At 46.1% G+C, this 19448-nt stretch overlaps 1 protein-coding gene and 1 pseudogene across 3 annotated transcripts in view; one reads left to right on the top strand and one right to left on the bottom strand.

Moving 5' to 3' along the window:
• The window catches only part of MTMR12 (myotubularin related protein 12), a 69544-nt gene extending 50367 nt beyond the window's left edge, over positions 1 to 19177 (top strand). For 2 of the 3 annotated variants that reach the window (XM_034998894.1, XM_034998895.1), the window contains exons 9-16: positions 2266 to 2372; positions 3340 to 3464; positions 5092 to 5170; positions 6605 to 6675; positions 8876 to 9048; positions 11608 to 11775; positions 13148 to 13309; positions 16281 to 18020. In XM_034998894.1, the coding sequence (XP_034854785.1) occupies positions 2266 to 2372; positions 3340 to 3464; positions 5092 to 5170; positions 6605 to 6675; positions 8876 to 9048; positions 11608 to 11775; positions 13148 to 13309; positions 16281 to 16850 (1455 nt within the window). In that variant the 3' untranslated portion in view covers positions 16851 to 18020. Of the gene's footprint in view, positions 1 to 2265; positions 2373 to 3339; positions 3465 to 5091; positions 5171 to 6604; positions 6676 to 8875; positions 9049 to 11607; positions 11776 to 13147; positions 13310 to 16280 lie in introns of all 3 variants that reach the window. The other variant, XM_034998897.1, reaches the window with a different exon arrangement.
• LOC118006308 lies at positions 4372 to 4454 on the bottom strand (annotated as a pseudogene).
• Positions 19178 to 19448: the final 271 nt, after the last annotated feature.

Here is a 19448-nt window from a genome sequence, read left to right as displayed (position 1 = left end):
CAAGCAGTGATTCTCGTCTCTTGTCAAGACATATACTACGACACCAGACAGAAATTATACATATCACAATAAGAGAAGACCGGCTTTTTGTTAATTTCCAGTGAGAAGTCTGTCTTTGACCAAGAATTTTGCTTGTTTTCTGTTTATTTTTTCAAATAGAGAATAGTAAGGGAATTGCCTCAGATGAGATGAGACAGGTATGGTTGTGCCCTCAAAAGAAAATGAGTTATTAATGGCTGAATATCAACAAGAGCCAACCCTTTCTGCCCTAGGAGAAGAGAGAAAAAGAGATAAAGGACACATAATTTCTTAGAACCTGTCACCTGGGGGCACCTGGGTGGCTCAGTCGTTAAACATCTGCCTTCGGCTCAGGTCATGATCCCAGGGTACTGGGATCGAGCCAGCCCCGCATCGGGCTCCCTGCTTGACGGGGAGCCTGCTTCTCCCTCTCCCACTCCCCCTGCTTGTGTTCCCTCTCTCGCTCTGTCTCTCTCTGTCAAATAAATAAATAAAATCTTTAGGAAAAAAAAAAGAACCTGTCACCTAGTCATAGCTAAGAGTGTCTGTCCCTTTTATCCAAGTGAGCTGCACCCAACTAGGGGGACAGGATTGCTTGGGCATTCACAATGCCGCCACCCTTGGCAGAGGGATAGAAACTGTATGCTGGTTTCTGTATGTTGCTTAGCATGACATTGGAAAAGGGAGGGGGAGGACAGCAAAGGGCCCTTCGATTTGTCTCGGTGTCTTAACACCTCCAACCTCATTTTGAATCTTAAAGAGTCCAAGTACGGCTTGGCCCTGAGAAGGGGAGTCATTGCTTTTTGGCATTTCCTGAAACAGTTCTGTGTTCCTCTGCCCTCGCTACCTGGGTGGGCTTTCATCTCTTCCATGTCTGCTGGTAGCCAGCCGCCATGTCCACAACCTCAGTCCGGCCTTCCCCTCCTAAACTTGTAACCCTCATCTAATGTGTCTTCTGGATATCTGCACACAGGTCCTAATATAACCAGCACCGATTCTGTCCTCTTCCCCTGAAACCCCAAACCAGTTGTGCCTCCTGGCTTTCTAAGTGTAGTGCAGAGTATCACCTGGACTGTGTGCTGATCTTCAACCTCATGGCCCCGGAGTCTGCTGCTAGCATGGCCAGTGTATGGTTTATACCATTCATTGCAGATGAGAAGCAAAAAGGTACCATCTCCACGAGGCACAATTGTAAAAGGCATCTTCTTCCTCTAGGTTTGCCTTTGAGCTAAGGCTGAGGATGCGGTCAGCAGAGCAGTGGCCAGCCTCTTGCCATTCTCAACCCTTAACCAGGCCTTTATGTGGCTCAAAGTCCACAGCTGTACTCACCTGCCCCAACCAGCCTTGCCCTCTCCTCCATGCCGGGCTGTGCCGGCAGATTACTTTGTCCCAAGATCAGTCCTTGTTTCCTTTCGTTCCTGCAAAACGGAGCAAACAAACAAGTTCCCACTGCAGCCAGAAAAGTGCCTGAACCTGTCACGGTCGTTCATATGATTTCTTCTTGTCTCGCCTTCCCTTTGTTGTTCCTTGAAATTCTCTTCTTTCGTTTACCACATTCTACCTTTTACTATGTTTGTAAATGTATTTCCCTTTTGAGAGTGTAAACTCCTTGAAGGTAGACCCATATCTTAGCCCTCTTCACATTGTCTGTACGTACTGCACTGCTTTGCATGTACAGGTCTTCTGCGTTGAATGGCCAGCTTCCCTTCTTTCTAGTGTGAACTTCCTCTGGTGACAGGAGCTGCCCCCTGCTTGCCATCTGGCCTTTCATCAGAATGCTGCAACTTGGAGTGCAGCTTGAGGAGGTTATTTGGTCTCTCCAAGCCTCAGTTTCTTGGTGTTGATGGGGTTAAGGATCTTACTGTCTCGGAGCGTGACTGTGAGTATCAAATGGGTTAATTGACGTAAGATGCCTGACCGAGTAAGCTGCGCTCTCGTGAGATCTGTGCTGGTGACGGTGGTGACACCATCGTCTCAGCTCCCAGCACTAAAGGCAAGTCAAAAGGTATATACGTTAGACCATAAGCAAGGCTGCGTGTGACTAGACCTGGTTTGGTTTGGTTTGTTTTGAGACTAAGTCTGTGTTTTTCACTTACGTAACTACTCTTTGGCTTAACAAAGGTGAATACATCCAGCCATTTCTTACTAAGTGAAACACTTCCCTGTATGAATTTAAATGCTAAGCTTACCTGTCTCCTCCTGGATTGTGTATGTTATATCTGAAAAATCTTTTTTCCCCCTTTGCAGATATGGTGTTGGTCCTGCCATAATGGATGTGCCCTTTTGAAAATGTCAGCACTGCCCAAAGAACAGGATGATGGCCTTTTACAAATCCAAAAGAGCTTCTTGGATGGGTCAGTACTGTTCTACATTTTGCTATTGGTTAGTTCAGTTCTTGTTTTCCCAGATGCAGGGGAACAGTTCTTAATAGTATGTTCACTCCTGTTCACCTGCTGACAGCTTAGTGCTCGGGAATACCACATAGAGTGATTGGTTTTTGTTTGTTTTTAAGATCTTATTTATTTATTTGAGAGAGAGCGAGCGAGCACAAGTGGGAGAGGGGCAGAGGGAGAGAGAGAAGCAGACTCCCCACTGAGCAGGGAGCCCAATGCGGGGCTCAATTCCGGGGCTCCGGGATCATGACCTGAGCCGAAAGCAGATGCCTAATGGGCTGAGCCACCCAGGTGCCCCTAGAGTGATTGTTTTTAATCACTTTGAAAGGAGGGGCAGGTGGCTGGCTCGGTTGGTAGAGGATGCCCCTCCTGATCTCGGGGTTGTGAGTTCGAGCCCCACACTGGGAGTAGAGATTACTGAAAAAAATACACTTAAAAAGTTAACTTTGAAAGGAGTCAGTATAACATATCATAGAAAATGTCAACTGCGTTGTTTTTAGAGATGCATGCCTGAGTATTTAGGGGGAAGTGGCACGAAGGCCCTAGTGTTGACAGTGGTCAAATCCGGGTCATGGCCTATGTCACTGTCCTTTAACAAATGTTTGAAATTTTTCAAAATGTGGGGGGAAAAACCCAAAGTGGATGAATTAAAAACAGAAAAGCTTTGAAGTTACACTGCCTTGGGTTCAAATCATGGCTCTGTCAGTTTATAATCTTCATACTCTTAGGCTGGGAAGTGCCCCATGCGCTTGCATTCCCACCTCAGCTGACCAGGGACAGCAGTCCTGTGGTGGTTACTTCATTGGCAGGGATTAAACGGGAAGATCCTATGCACACAGATCTGGGCACATAGTAAGTGCTCAGGGCAAATAAGCTATTTCTAATTCACATCTGTTCTTCTAATCTCACGTTACTTTTTGATACCTAGAATTTACAAGACCATCCACAGGCCACCCTATGAAATTGTTAAAACCGAAGACCTGTCCAGCAACTTCCTGTCGCTTCAGGACATCCAGACTGCATACTCTAAATTTAAACAGCTCTTTCTGATAGGTGAGAAGAATGCTGAGTAAAAACTTCCTGTCACATGGGGAAAGACATGCCATGTGGATCAGGTGAAAGTTGGTGCCTTTTCCCTGGGCTCAGTTTGCACCAGAGGCTCGTGGCCAGGAGGGTTGATGTGGAGCGGAGGGGCGGGCTGGTGGTCAAGGGGCCATGTCGTTGCCACGTCTGCCCCCCATTTTTCTCCAGTCTTATGCCCCACTGCCCCTTCTCGTGGCCGTGAACACAGGCCCACCCCTCCTCTTCTCTCCATCCCCAGCACCCCGGTTGCCCGGAGGGGAACACTGGGGCTTCTCCCTTTAAAAGTTGTGGGATTGTGCAATGCCAGTATTCGCTGGCTCTCTCACGGTGATTTATAAAACGAATGGTCTGTTTGTTCTTGTTGGTCACTTGTTGAATGGACCTCCCTGCCCCCACCCCAAGTGGAAATCTCTTTTTTCCCTTCAGATTAAGCAGAAATGGACAAGTAGGAAATGAAATATGCACATCCCAGCCTCCCCCACTTCCCTGCCTAGGCTGCCCACTATGAACAATTTAGGACTGGAATCCAGTTTGACCAGCTCAGTTATCTATTCTCCTCGTTCTTCAGTGAGTCTGTATTACCATCTGAGATTGGTCACACTTACATGTAGTTTTTCCTAACATGGACTTTTTAGCCTAGCAAATTCCAGCTAATTTAGGATTCATTCATTCAGCTGACGTTTCTGGAGTTTTCATTAAATGCACTGACTATGGAGGCATTTGAGATAAAGATGAATATGACACCCGGGGACATAGCAGTGTCCGCCTCTAAGGAGAACACACTATGTTGTGTGTTACAAAATAGATTTATAAAAAGCAGGGATCTGGTGGAGAGTGATACATTGCACTAGTTTATTGTTTTTTGTTTTTTTTGCAGATCTTAAATTTTGGGTATTCTACACGTTCAGAGAAACTTCTCTAGTAACAAACAATAGAAATGATCCCTGAACGTATAGTCTTCACTGCACTAGTTGTTACAGGACTGTGATTCTACACTTCCATTCTCATCTTCCAGGACTCGCAGAAGTGTCTGCCTTGTCACTGATTTGAGTTTGCAACTTTGACATGTCTTAGATGTCCATGAAACGCAGGGTTCTCTGTATCAAGGTGGGTGGAGGGGATGGTGTAGGAGTGAGCAAGGAAAATGTGTTTGTATATTTAGGATTCCAACAGAAGCCATATCTCCCCCTTTGGGCTGCCTGGCATCAGGATGTATCCTGTTGCATTTTCCACTACTAGGAACAGTATAGCCTGGGTCCTGACCATTTCTGCCTAAAACATGTTACTCTCCTTGTTGAGTTAAAAGGTGGACTGTGACTTTATATACATACCGTGGGGCACTTTTTATTTGAGCAATAAAAATCTAAAAAATCCATTTCTGATTGCCACCCCCTTCCAGGGGCTTATATAAGTTCAAACACCATTTCAGCTGAGGTCTGGAAATGTCCTTTGCTTAAAAGCAGAGATCTGTGCTTGGAGTCTGCAGTCCAGATCCAGGACTGACTGTCTGAACAGCATGCTTGAGTAGCACAGCTTTTTGGTGGCAGACGTGGAAGAGAACAGTGACCTGACTTCTTACTCTTTTTTCTTTTTTCAGATAATAGTACCGAATTTTGGGACACAGATATAAAATGGTTTTCTCTGTTGGAAAGCAGCAGCTGGCTTGACATAATCAGGTATTTCAAGCCATTCTTTTGCTCATGAATTTTATAGTTCTCCAATTCAAAGTAGTAAAGCAAATTGACAAATAACTTATATTTCACAGTTAACTGTTCTTTAGATCACATGTTTCTTCAGGGCTCAGCTGGATTTTACGTGTTATGTATTCTGTGCACATTTGATCTGAATTTATAGACATGCTACCTGCTCAGAAGGAGATCTCTGAGATCTAGACTAGGCATTGAAAGACTGCAGAAAAGGGGGCGCGGCAACCCAAGATCCTAACTGAGGCGGTAGTGCTGGCCTCCAAGCAGGAACCAGGGTTGCGAAGGGGAGGGATGCTGACTTTTTACTGAATACCTTTTTGAATTCTGTGTCTCGTGTGTATATTACCTATTTAAAAATTATTGCGGAGCGTGATCCCAGGACCCTGGGATCATAACCTGAGCTAAAGGCAGCCACCCAGGTGTCCCCCCCTTTTTTTCCATAACTTTATGATTAATCTCAATTAGTCATTTTGGGTTTTGGAATTAGGTCGAGAGCCTCAGAGACAGAATTACATTCCCTTCCCTACTTCATATATTGAATAGCTCCTCTCTGTTGCCGTTAAGTAAAGGAGAGGGCAAAGGGGAGGCACAGAACAGAAATGATGATCAGGGGTGCGAGAATAGCTCCGGCGGCCCTAGGATTCTTTTGAGAAAAGAGAAGAATTCTTCCCTTGACCTGGCACGTCATCTCTCTCAGTTCTGCCGGTGAGGTTTGTGGCACGGAGCCTCAGCCCTCCAAACACTTATTAACAAATACGTTTTGAAGAGCCTGCCACGTGTCCCACAGTTTGAATGTATAATTGCAAACAGGGATAAATGTCATACAGAGAAGAACCCTTCGTTATGTGGAGTGGGCAGAGAACAAATGAAGAGTCGGCCGAGGGAGGCACCCCTGCAGGCAGGGAACGGCATTGGGAAGCCCCTAGTTATAAGTAGAGAACAGTCGAAGCTGTAAAAGGAATAGTGTGTACAGAGACCGACAAAAGGGATTTCTGGGCATATTGGATCTTGTCAGCCACACTGACACATTTGGCAAGTGACCGTGAATTAAATGATGTGGGCGTGCGGCACAGTTTCTGACGTGGGCATTGGTGGGTCTTACTAGGACTCGCGGGCCAGACTCAGGCATGAGTTCTCAATAAGAGTTTGTAGTTTAGAAATCACCTAGGTTTTAACATCAGTTTTGGGATTCCTTTCTGAAATTTTTCAATTTCTAATTGGCAAATGAGTGTGTTGCAGTATCTGAATAGTGTAAATGGTAATTGCTGCTTTTCTGGAGGATTTCAAGTGGAAAAACAAATGAGATCGTCTCCCTTAGTCTTCAGTTTTCTGGCTCTAAACTTCTCATCGTTTTGATACCAACCTCAGGAACTAACGCCCCTTTCTTGTCTCTTTCCAATTTAGACGTTGCCTGAAAAAAGCAATAGAGATTACAGAATGTCTAGAAGCACAAAACATGAACGTTCTTCTTTTAGGTAATATATTTAAAGCACAAGGAGTGGTTTTCATTTTCCTTCAGTCGAGATTCAGTTTCTGTATACACAGCTTCATGGAATTGGAATTGTCTTATAAAAGGAGTGAGCTAGTGTAGAAATCCTTCCCATTCTTTTCTACTCTGACCTTGGAATCCTTTGCGTTTGAGGTCAGTGTTACAGTTTAAAAATAAATCCTTCGTTTAGAACTTGGCAGACCTATTTGCAGCCCAAGAAGGAACTGTTTGGTATCTTCACCAAAGGTCATATTTCCAATGCTTTGGATTTTGTTTTATATTAACTCAACTTGGTTAAAGTTAAAACCTTTTGATAATTCCTTTTATATAAAAGAAACCCATGGATGGTTTAATTGTTATTTTTATACCTTTGTGTTTGAGAACCTTGTGCAGTTGCTGTAGAAACTTTGTGTCATGATTTCCTTTTCCTCAGTGGGCTTAACTTGCTATACTTGCCAACAGGACATACACATTCAGAATGTGTAAAAACAGGTGTAAACCGCTTTTTTAAAAAGGTGCTGAAATTGATTAGATCTCAGCTAAAATATTATGTTTGCTATTTAGAGTATTTTAAACTTCTTATAGACCTGTACCTCCAATTCAGTAGATCATCTCATGCTTTCATACCCTGAAGCTTTTACCATTGCTCTGATGCACTCCGTGATTGCTGAAATTTAGCCTCTGTGGGCAGGCTGGAAAATGTGTCTGCCTGGGGCTTCTGTACCACCTGATATTGGCTCAGTGACTTCAATTTGAATACATTTATTGAGCACCTGCCATGTGCAGAGCTGTATACTTCTGCCTTTTAGAAGTTTACAGCCTAATGAGAGAGTTGACCTGAGCACGTTATTGAAAAAGACCTTACCACCAATGGCAGAACAGAGTACTGACTAACTGGTGCAAAGGAGGAGGGATAGATTGGGGTCTGAGAGATGGCAGTAAGGGCCAGACGGCAGTAGTCAGAGTCGCATAAAGGAAATCTGCATCTTTGGCTGAGTTGTGAGAAGTCACTTGCTCCCAGATGGACCACTGAGTTGTCTTCTTTGAAATCTCCTTTTCTAGCCACTCTTCCTGTTACCCACACATATACTATTAATATCCTTCAGATGCAAGGAGGAAGATTCCCTTAAAAATGAGACTTGATAGCACTCCATAGACGAAACCGTTTCTCTGAAACACATGCGCTCCCGTAGTTGAGACCTGTGTCCTGGGAGAGAAGCAGAAGCCCAAGCGTAAGCCTGGGCCGCAGTGCCTCACCGTGACAGGGTCAGAATGAGAATTTTCTACCTACTGAGAATTCATTCTCAAGTTTCTTCAACTGCACCGCTACTAGCACTGTCATCCCCGTGGGCATTTTTAAATAACAGTTTGGTTGCACTTCTTTGTAAAGGGGAAACCACGGGGATGTAGACCCTCCCTTTTAGGATCTGAAAACTCTTAAGCCAAATGTGTGGGTGGTGATGTATGCTTTTATTAGCTGTGAGTCCTGAATGCTAAACAAGTGTGTGCACTGAATTTTCATGGTACAGGTTTTGTACGGTGCGCTTCGGGGGTGGCGGGGGGTGGGCGCGTGGAAGTAGCCCGAGGGGAGTTTCTCCTCCAGGCTAGGCAGAGCACCTCTGTGCTCTCCGACAGAAACAGAAAGCGCTGTGGAGCTGGGAATAAGGGGGTCCAGAGAGATTACACTTCCTCCAAAGCAGAGGGAGTGCAGGAAAGGAGCTCCGAGGTGAGTCTGAGAAGCAGCCGAGCCTGGGAACAGTGGGTCCAGTGAGGACTTTTGCTTTGACACAGCAGCCGGAAGAGGTTTGAAGTTGGTCTGTGAAGCCCTGCAGGCCGCCATCTTGTGTATGGTTCTGTCCTCGTTGTGTGGCACGCCGGGATGCCCACGTGCTGACAGTGGACTTGGAATGCCATGTTTTATTCATTCAGTAAGCAAATCCCTGCTTAGGGCCAGAGTATTCGGGAACCTGTATGAGACTGGCCAGAAGCAGTTTGTCCCTCGGTCTGAAAACACTACCTTGTTTCCCATTGGCATCTTTGGCTTCAGAGAAGTAGGGCTTGACTGTCAGTTAGCAAGCCGACTTTGGTTTGGGGAACCCTGTTACTAACTGTGCAAGTGCTCTGGGCGGCTTTAAATAACTTCACATTCTCCTGCCTCTTTGTATTGGCACTGGGGCCCCTCCCAGAGGAGAACGCTTCCGACCTCTGCTGCCTCCTTTCCTCTCTGGTGCAAGTGATGATGGACCCCCACTGCAGAACCAGGGTTGGTTTCCAGAGCCTCGTCCAAAAGGAGTGGATCATGGGTGGGCACTGTTTCCTGGATCGCTGCAACCACCTCCGTCAGAGTGACAAAGAGGAGGTGAGTGTCCTCATTGCAGAAGTCCCCGATCTCTTACTTAATACCTGTCTTCAGATGGAGGGTTACTGCTTGCTAAGTGCATGCCGATGGGCTTGTTAGGAAGGCTGTGTTCACTTCACCGTTTGATGACTCTGAATGCTTTAAATGGTATCGAAGCCCTTCCCCAAGGAAAGGGGTTAGTGTGTTCAGATCCTTCTCTTATAAATTGTGTACACTAAGGGTGGATATTTATTTCATGATGGGAATAACATTGATTTGTTGTAAAACTTAAAAATTAATTCAGAGAGACTCCTACAATTTCTGTTAAGTTAATCTTTGCAAAAAAAAAAAAATATCCAGTATACAAGTTAGTTACATAAAATGCGTAATAACACATAAATCTTTTCAGAATAAAGCATGGGGTTATGTTAATGCCATCCATTACCAGGACCTTATCGGCAGTATATGTCCGCTGTGTCACAACCTCTTCTGCTCCTGGCCGTGTGAATTGCTCCCCGCATGGACCCTGAATTCAGGCGTAGGCGAGTTAGCATTGTAGTTAGTTAGCCCCCAAACTGTGGTGTACTTGTCTCAGCTGCAGCTGTGTAAACTACTTTGGCTACATTATTAATGACTATGGAAGGTAAAATGAAAACAGGTGAACTTTCTTTAGTTAAATCACCTGTGAAGTTCCCGTATTCTAGGAGGAGGACTCATGGCTGTTCTTACTCCAGATAATAAATGTGGCTGTGTCGGGTGGGGAGCGGTTTTATGGAATTAACAGAAATTGTAGGAGTCTCTCCAAATTCCTGGAAGACCCCAGCTTCTCTAGCTAGGCTTGAGGTTTCTTTCAGGCCTGGTCTCTGCTTGTCTGTGGCCCATCAAGCTGAATGGAAATCACCATTTTCAGTCTTAGAATGGACTTTGCCTTTCTGAGGACTTTGCAGGTTAATGGGACTCAAATAACATGATGGGCAGAGAGAGATGATACTTTGTGGGGAAGAGTATGTTTTGGCTATCTTGAGAAAGTGAGGACGGACAGGTACCGTGGGGGCGGGGGGCGGGGGCGGGGGGCGGGGGCCGGGAATAAGTCCAAGAGCAGATCCAGTCTGATCTGCTTTCATCCAGCCTTTGGAGAAGTCAACCAAACTTTCTGAACCCATTTTCCTGCCTCTACAATAAGGTTCAGATATTTTCCATTCTATTTAAATGATACATTGAGCAGAAAATAAGGCATGAAATAAAGTTGCTATATAGGGGCACCTGGGTGGCTCAGTCGATTAAGCGTCTGCCTTTGGCTTGGGTCATGATCCCGGGGTCCTGGGATGGAGCCCCCATTGGGCACCCTGCTCAGCGGGGAGTCTGCTGCTCCCCCTGCTTGTGCTCTCTGTCAAATAAATAAATAGTCTTTAAGAAAAAAAAGTTGCTATATAAACATTTCTTAACATTTCAACATCAACATGTTGGTTTTTCTTTTTTCTTCTATTACGTGACTACTTTCATTTCTTGAAGTTTTAAAATTTATTTTATTTTAAAAAATTTTAAATTATTTTTATTAAAGATTTATTTATTTGGGGGTTGGGAGCAGAGGGAAAAGGAGTGAGTATCCCAAGCAGACTCGCACCAAACAGGGAGCCCAACATGGGGCTTGATCCCACGACCCTGAGATCAGGATGTGAGCCGAAACTAAGAGTCAGTTGCTTAACCGAGCCACCCAGGTGCCACAGTTTCTTAAATCTTTAAAATTATATTTTTATACTTGAGTTTACTTGACACCATATTGGAGTTTTAAAGGAAAATGGGGTTGTTTGCTTTGTGATATTATGGATGCAGCCCTGCATTTGGTTCAAGAGCTGGATTCCCAACTCCTGTCTCTCTTCTGGGCTGCATGGGGTGTGGGCAGCCTCCGTAAGGGAGAGGCCGTGACATGGTTTGTCTTCCCCTGGCAGGGTCACTGGCTCAGAAGGATAAACACTTTGTGAATGATAAAGCACACTAGAAACCTCTCTCTGCCTTTAAAGGGCTTGCCTCTAGGTAGCTAATAAAGGAGGCTATCAGTTAAAAAAATCTGTACACTTGTGAAAAAAGCTTAGAAACTCACCTTTGCTGCTTCTGCCTTCTTTCCCGGCCTCTTTCTCTTCTGCACCGTCATTGTGGGGGCGGAAAAAGGAATGTTGACAAAATTCAAAATATTGAGTACAAGTAAGAAGAATGGAACTCTTTGGAGGGGAGATAACAATTTCACTTAATTGGGATTCAAAGTGTTCCCTATCATCAAAATCAGTTGCAAATGCTCATCTGTCAGTGCTTGATCAGTAATGAGATTTTACATATTTCATCTTTGAAATGTCTTTTACACAGATCAGTACTGCCAAATACGGATATTAATTTACAGGCATGTGACTTCAGTTGAGCATATTCATTGCTTGGAATAGGATGGAGTCTACTGTTGTTTCTCAGAGAATATAGTGCCCAGAAGTGGTTATTCCACAACTGTTGAGATGGCTGCCCCTGAACTCGGGACAGCTGGCCTTGGCCTTTCAGTGCCTGCTCAGTAACATGTATCTTGTTTTCACATAGGTTCCTGTGTTCCTGCTTTTCTTGGATTGCGTCTGGCAGCTGGTGCACCAGCATCCCCCAGCATTTGATTTCACAGAGACTTACCTGACTGTTTTGTCAGATAGTTTGTACATACCTATTTTTAGCACCTTCTTCTTCAATTCGCCTCATCAAAAAGATATTAACATGGTAAGAGTCCCTCTTAGGAACCTGTGCATTAAAGAAGCCCTGACTCACAAGTAGGTTGCAATAATTTTAATGTAAAGAATATTTGTGTAACAATATACTGGGCCCTGTTTTTTTTGTTTGTTTTTTTTAAAGATTTTATTTATTTATTTGACAGAGAGAGACAGTGAGAGAGGGAACACAAGCAGGCAGAGCGGGAGAGGGAGAAGCAGGCTCCCCGCTGAACAGAGAGCCCGATGCGGGGCTCGATCCCAGGACTCTGGGATCATGATCTGAGCCGAAGGCAGACGTTTAACGACTGAGCCACCTAGGCGCCCCATACTGGGCACTGTTTTGAGTGCTTTCTGGGTATTGATAATTCTCATAGCACCCTGTGGGGTCCGCATTCTTACCCTGAGATGCTGAGGCGCTGAGAGGATGAGTAATTGGCCCAAGGCCACACAGTAAATATTGGAGCTGGGAGAGCAAGTGTTGGAGGTGAGGAATTAAGCAAAATTAAAAGTTGTTCTTTGTAAAGACGGTCAGCCTTCTCTTCCATTTACTTGATGCCTGGAGTTACTCTGAAGAAAATGGAGATGAGGCAGAGTAGGGAAACTAGGCTTTTACTTTCCATCTTAAACTCCTTTAGTCTCCCTTGAGGCCTCGCTCCTGGGAGTTTTTACTTTCTAACCACGCTGAATGCCTTTGGCCGGCTTTTCTGCTGGCCTCCGGGTTTGCCTGAGCTGGCTCTTTGGGAGTGGTTTTAGCAAATTCCTCAGTGGAGTAGGGGCACAGAACGTGGTCTTCCAGTCACGCAGCCCCAGTTCCAGAGCCCAGCCCATTGCTCACCAGCTTCAAGAGCTCAGGCAGTTCACCTCAGTTTTCTGAGCCTCAGCTTCCTCAAATATAAAATGTGAGAAATAGTGACCTCACAAGGGTTGTGGTGAAAGTGCCCATCAGTGGGTGGCACGTGGGCCACTGGAAAATAAGGTGCCCGTCTTCCCTCTCTCCCTTCCCACCCAAAGCCTTAAGTGAACAACCACTGACAGCTGCAGCCTTTAAAAAGGAGGACCCGGGCGCCTGGGTGGCTCAGATGGTTAAGCGACTGCCTTCGGCTCAGGTCATGATCCCAGGGTCCTGGGATCGAGTCCCATATCGGGCTCCCGGCTCAGCGGGGAGCCTGCTTCTCCCTCTGACCCTCTCCCCTCTCATGCTGTTTCTCTCTCGCTCGCTCTCTAAAAAATAAAAAATAAATAAAAAAAAAAAGGAGGACCCATGAGTGGTCGGTCTCTGGGCAGGGCAGGAGCACCCTTCCTGGTGCGGGTCTCTCGGCGTTGTGTGCTTGCTCTCCCCAGCCCTCCCTGGGAGCCGTCGTGACCTGTGCTTGTTTTGGCAGGGTAGGGAAAGCCAAGATACACAAAGCAAGCCTTTGAATCTGCTCACCGTGTGGGATTGGTCTGTACAGTTCGAATCTAAAGCCCAGATGTTGCTCAAAAACCCTCTTTATGTGGAAAAGCCAAAACTGGACAAAGGCCAGCGGAAAGGAACGCATTTGAAAGTAAGATGACCACATGTCTAACCCCTTTCATCTGCCCAGAGATCCCCATGTATGTCAGGAGGAAAGTCACATCCTGTAACTTTACATTCTGTAAACAGCCTGCACAGTCCAGGTTTGTGGTGGGCAAACTGTCAGGGCCCGTGAGACTCACTTGCTATCAGCCTTTGCCCTGATGAGACACGGCCATCTGCTCAGCGTCACTGGGGAGGTTACTGCCAACACAGCTGTGCCGCATGGGCTCGTGTGTACCCCCTACCTGAGTGTGGTTAGGGCAGAAGGAGCATTAATTGTGAGGTTTGCTCTGTCTGTACCGGCTCATGTCTTCCGTAGCAAGACCTCTCTTCGTTGAGCTGTGTCTACAGTCGATTCTGTTAAGGGCCGCACAGTCTCCAGCCCAGCTCCTGCTCTCGACCGATGGAGCGCGGCTGTGTCCCGGTATTTACAAAAAGAGGCATCGGGCCTGATCGGCTATGGGCTGTCCTTTGCTCACCTGTGCTATAAACCAAAACTGTCAAATTATTTGAATATCCCTTCAGATATTTGTTACTCATTGTACTAGTTATTAAAACCCCCAAGTTCCCTAGATGATCAGTGATTTCCATGCCATCTCCTAACTCTGTCTCCTGGCCTGGAATTTCCCCCCACCACACCCCACAAAGGGGAAAGCGGTAGTGATGAATCCCAGGTCAGTGTGTGTCTCTGCCTTCTCCACGGCCCTTCTTCTGATCCCACCTGCTGTCCAGGGAGCCTGGCCAGTCCTGGTGCGGGAGGTACTCCGTTCTGAAGAGGCTTGGGGGCCCGGTGAGCCGCAGCCTGCTCTTGCAGAAGATACCAGCTGCTGAACAACTTCGAACTGTCGCTTTCCTCTTTCAAGGGTCCTCAGGGCCGGGTGGATGTTTCCCCTCCCAGCTTTGTCTCTTTCCTGCCCGCTGGACCAGAACTGCCCTGAGCTCTGGAACAGCTTGGCCCGAGGTCCATTTCTCCTCAGTGTGCTGTGCCCCCTGGTGGCTGCGTGCACGCTTCTCACCTGTTCAGGATCTCGAAAGTGCCCCGGGCTGGAGGGGGCAAGGGACCTCAGAGACAGCGAGGCCTGATTCCATATGTCGCATGGAAGGAAACTGAGGCTCCCCCTTGCAAGGCTGGATTTCATTTCTGTGACCAGATCCAGTTTTTCTCAGTGTCCTTTCTCCCTGTAATCAGGAGCAGATGGCCGAGGCTCCAGGAGCTGACTGGTGCAGGGGGTTTGAGCCAGAGTTGGAGAATTTCAGATTGTATCAGCTGAAGAGTTGGGGCTGGGGCGACGAGGAACTTTGAAGCCTTTGTGTTAGGACATCATGTGTTGGGCTTCGGGCCCCTTGTTGAGTAGGCACATGGCCTTGGAAAAGTTCTGTAGAAACAAAAGAGGCCGTGGCTGAGCAGCTTGAAGCACTGCTTTTGCATTGCCATTCGAGGCAGCGGGCCCCACTCGGGCATGCGATCTCAACCTCAGCCTGGACCAGGCATGCCACTCCCACCCTGCCCTTCTTGAACACACCGTTCACTTAGGGGTTGAGAGGAGGGGCTTCCAAGACAAGTGGAGTTCCGTTAAGGGTCCAGTCTCTGGAGCCAGACTGTATGTAAAACTGCCTTTAGCACTGTATAGCTGGGGTCTTTGTGTATTAATGTCTGTGCCTTGGTTTCCTCGTTTGTAAAACGGGGCAGGAACAGTGACTTGGAGAATTGGCCAAGTCGATACACGTAAAGCACTGAGCACAGAACCCGGCAGGCGGCAAACACTCAGCGACTGTTTGCTTCCACGCGCACGCAGCTGGCCCCCCAGCCTAGACTGAGTCACCTTGGCCCCTGGGGAGGAGAGAGGCCAGGCTGCTGACTCCTGGCCTTCGGTGCTCCTATCCCCGCTGGAAAGTCAGAAATCCTGGTCACCTCTGAGTTGTGGCATTGTGACTGGTTTTGCTTTTCTTCTTTATATTTTTATTGTTCTGTATTCCATAATAAAGGATGCTTCCTCTCCCCCCCCCCCCCCCCCAGGAAGAACCACTGGCAGGAATATATGAGAGAGTTATAGGGCTAGCCTGCCCATAAAACTGTTGACTTCTTATTTCAAACGGACACCTCAGGAGCAAAAGAGCTGGGAAGAAACAGCATCTCCCCACACTGCTGACCTCTCCATTGGGCCCCGGGGGTCCTTGTAACCTTTTACCTCTTTACCCATCTTCACAGCCCTGTCCTGGTGCTCCTCAGTTTAGAATACCTTGCTTTGGCTGCTGGTAGAATTACTGGGCAGGAGAATAATGTCAATGCTCTTGCATCTTCTACTCGGCACAGCTTGTCAGGCAAGAACATCTGGCCAGTTTAGCCAGTTGCTCAAATTCCTTCTGCTTCCACTTGTCTCTTTGTCCAAAAGAATCTTGATGACATAGGCTTGGACTCCCACTGGATGCCTGATAACCTGCAGATGTAGTTCATTAAAGCGATGGGATCTTCAGGTAGTCAGCACTGCTTCCTCCCGGGTGTTCAGAATGTTCTTAAGGAAGAAACATTTTGCTGTCTCCGGAAAATGAATAGGCCTCACACCCGCACTGGCCGAATTCGGCAGCCCAGCTTGAGTTAAGCTTGTTCTTCGGAAGTGCTCACTGTGCCTGTGGCAGGAGAGGAGGAAGTAGAAAGCTGCTCTTCCTGTCGCAGCCCACCTTCCTGTACAGCCCTGCACGTGCCTGCTTTTACCTGTTTATCTCTAAATGCCATGTGCATCTAATGTTTGCGTCATGGAGTAAACAAGAACCCCCTCCCCCACCAGGTTACTGCATTTTAATGATTTTTCATTCACATGGCGGTTCTGATTTCTCATGACTCTTGTTAACGCAGGATGATGCCCCCCCCCACACCCCCGCTTTTTTTTTCCTTTTTTGAGAGGAATGATTGTAACTGCTGTTAGCTAACCAGAGATTTTTATTTGTGTTTTCTCTCAAAGCATCAACGACAACTTTCTTTACCACTTACCCAATCTAAATCATCTCCCAAAAGAGGATTTTTCAGGGAAGAAACAGATCATTTAATTAAAAACCTTCTGGGCAGAAGAATTAGCAAATTAATTAATTCTTCTGATGAGCTGCAAGACAACTTTCGAGAGTTCTATGAAAGCTGGCACAGCAAGCCCACGGACTACCACGGTCTGTTGCTGCCTCACATCGAGGGGCCAGAAATCAAAGTCTGGGCCCAGCGCTATTTGCGCTGGATTCCAGAAGCCCAAATTCTGGGTGGCGGCAGAGTGGCCACCATGAGCAAACTCTTGGAAATGATGGAGGAAGTAGAGCACTTACAAGAGAAAATCGATGAGAGACACCACAGCCAGGGGGCCCTCCCGGCAGAGGCCCCCCCTTTGCTGAGGAGCTCTGCCCGCTTGTCCTCTTTGTTTCCTTTCGCTCTGCTGCAGCGACACTCCTCGAAGCCAGTCTTGCCCACCAGTGGCTGGAAAGCTTTGGGTGATGAAGACGATCTGGCCAAACGAGAAGATGAGTTTGTGGATCTGGGGGATGTGTGACCCGTCTGCTCAGTGATTGTGAAGGAGGAACGGTGAGGGCTGGGACAGGAGTCGAACACGTTTGATCTCCGGATTAGTGGGTCATGCTGAAGCTTACTGCTGCGGGGGGCGGGGAGGCATTAGTCCAGGGCTCTGTAGCAGGAAGCCTGGACCTTCAGGAAAAGAGCTGGTTCTCGTGGTTTTTTCATGCTCCTGAAAGACTATGCAATTAAAACTGTATCTCTAGTATTATTAATTGAAAGGAGTTACTACTTGACCCATAATAGAACTGGCCATTGTCTGATGCGTAAGTATTATACAGAACCTGCAGTGGCGGGTTTACTACTAGAAAGGGCTTTGGTCAGACATTCTTGGACTCGATACTTTCTTCAGATCTTTTCTGTGCCAAGATAATTTTTTGTGTGTGTGCCGAGATAATTTATCTAGTCGTTGGGAAGAGTGTGTGTCTCTCTACCCATCTTTAGTTGGAGCAGGTTCAGCTTTATTCGATGTGTGTATGGCAAATTGAAAGACTCACATAGAGGTATTAAGATGTATGGCATTCATTTAACCCATAGCATTTTTCCCTTCTACATCCTCTCGCCTGAGAAAAGCTGGGGAGATTCCATCCATGTCACCCATCCTGACATTTCTGGCCATCCCCCCTCCTGCATAGACTGTGTCACTTTGTGCGGGGCTGGTGGGCTAGCCAGCCAGCCCCACCGCCCTTTCCGTGTGCTGACAGCTCCAGGTCTCCCTCTGCCCACTCAGTCCCCCTCACTGCCGTCCCCACGCTCCCTGCTGTGGTGCACCGAGTCCCAGGATCTTGCTGCTAAATCTGTTGGTTAAACTGAAAGTGCTTTGCCTTTTTCTAACAGTGTGCCGAGGCTTGGGGCCATTTGTGCCCACGGTCCTCCGCCGCAGCCCTCACGCGGTCTCCCCAAAGTCTCTGTAACCACGCAGGCGTGAGCAGGATCACTTCTGAACGTGGCTTCTGTAGGGAGGCCAAGAAGTATGAGTAGCAGAGGTGATGGTTCTCCTACAGTACCTCAACGATTTCAAAGCCATAGAAGAAACTTGATTATGCCTGGTCACCTTGCATCTGCTGTCTAAATGGTATATATATTTTTAAATGCAGGAAAGTACACTTTTAAGGACCAGTTTTTTCTTTCTCAGTGGAACTCTGTTAAAACCCACAAAAGGGAGGGGGGGGGAACTAATGTTAGAACGTTTCAAATTGAATGTTTGCCTTTTATATACATTTGCTCTCCAGTGTAGATCCCAATTTGAATGTTACATGTTTAGAAAAAGTTCAGTTGCTTGAGGGCAATAAGAAATTTGGAAACTATTGACAAAGAAGTTTCTCAGTTTGCACTGAATCGTCTTTTTGTATGTACAAGAAATTGCTTTGCTGTTCTCCCCATTCCACATTGACACGTGAGCCAGGTTGGCCTGTTAAAATGACAGAGGCTGAGAGGGCAGGATCCATGCATTGGGGGCCAAACGCATGTCCGGTCTTGGTTGCCTTAAGAGTCTCACTAGTGATTTCAGTGTTAGGCTTGCGGTAGGGATTTTAAAAATACACTAGTTCATTAGCTACCTTAACATACGTTCTGTGGGCCTTCTTAAACTAGCACTAACCTCCACTTCTCTGCCCCACTGCCCCCCAAATACACTATGGAGCTAACTATTTTTGTTACCATATTATAACGTGAATATTTATACAGTAGCCTCTTCAATCTTAGAATCTTAGTAATTTTCATTCCAGAAATGCCTGGTGTGATGCTTTACACTCCACAAAGTACGGTTTAAAGGCACAAGGTCATGGCCCTTGTCATAGCGGTTGAATGTGTGTTGAAATATTTTTCTATGATTTTTTTAAAAAAAAGTACAATAGAAAAATAAGCTGTTGTAACATGTGAGGTCATGACAGTTTATGTATTTATATTTGAAATCAGATTTCTATAAACTTGTATTTGTGTACAGAATTCTCAGTGGGTTTATATATTGTGACATTTTTATTCAAGATTGAGATATGGATTATGCTTAACAGTAAAAGCTGAAATGAGACCATTTACTTTGTTTAAAATGCTGCACTGTGCAAATTTGGAAATGTACATTAATTTACTGTATATAATATCTTGAGTTTGTTTATACCTCCAAGTTTTTACACTGAAAATAAATTAGCTTTAAAAACATTCAAAACTTTTTTTTTTAAAGGGAATAAGCTGTTGGGCTATTATCTGTATAAACGTGATTTCTATTTTCCCAATGTACAATGAACGTTTATATTTGTATCTCACTGCATCATATCTGATTGCAGAAATTAAAGCACAATTTACAAGCAATACTGCATTCGATGTGGTTGATATAACATGGAACAATTTCATTCATTCAGTGTGTGTGAGTGTGTGTGTGTGTGTGTGTGTGTGTGTCTTGGGTTGAGTTGAATTGGTTGGTTGCTGGTTGGTTGGTGGTGGTGGGAAACCAACAACTAAATAAATACTTAAAATTTTAGGGGCACCTGGCTGGTTCAGTCAGTAGAGCATGAGACTTGATCTTGGGGTCGTGAGTTTGAGCTCCACGTTGGGTGTAGAGTTTATTTACTTATTAATTTTT

The sequence above is a fragment of the Mirounga leonina genome, unplaced genomic scaffold, assembly GCF_011800145.1.
Source record: "Mirounga leonina isolate KUSES-001 unplaced genomic scaffold, KU_Mleo_1.0 Mir_95, whole genome shotgun sequence".
Lineage (NCBI taxonomy): Eukaryota > Metazoa > Chordata > Mammalia > Carnivora > Phocidae > Mirounga > Mirounga leonina.
The sequence above is the reverse complement of the archived record's forward strand: the minus strand, read 5'-3'. Positions and strand labels throughout refer to the sequence as shown.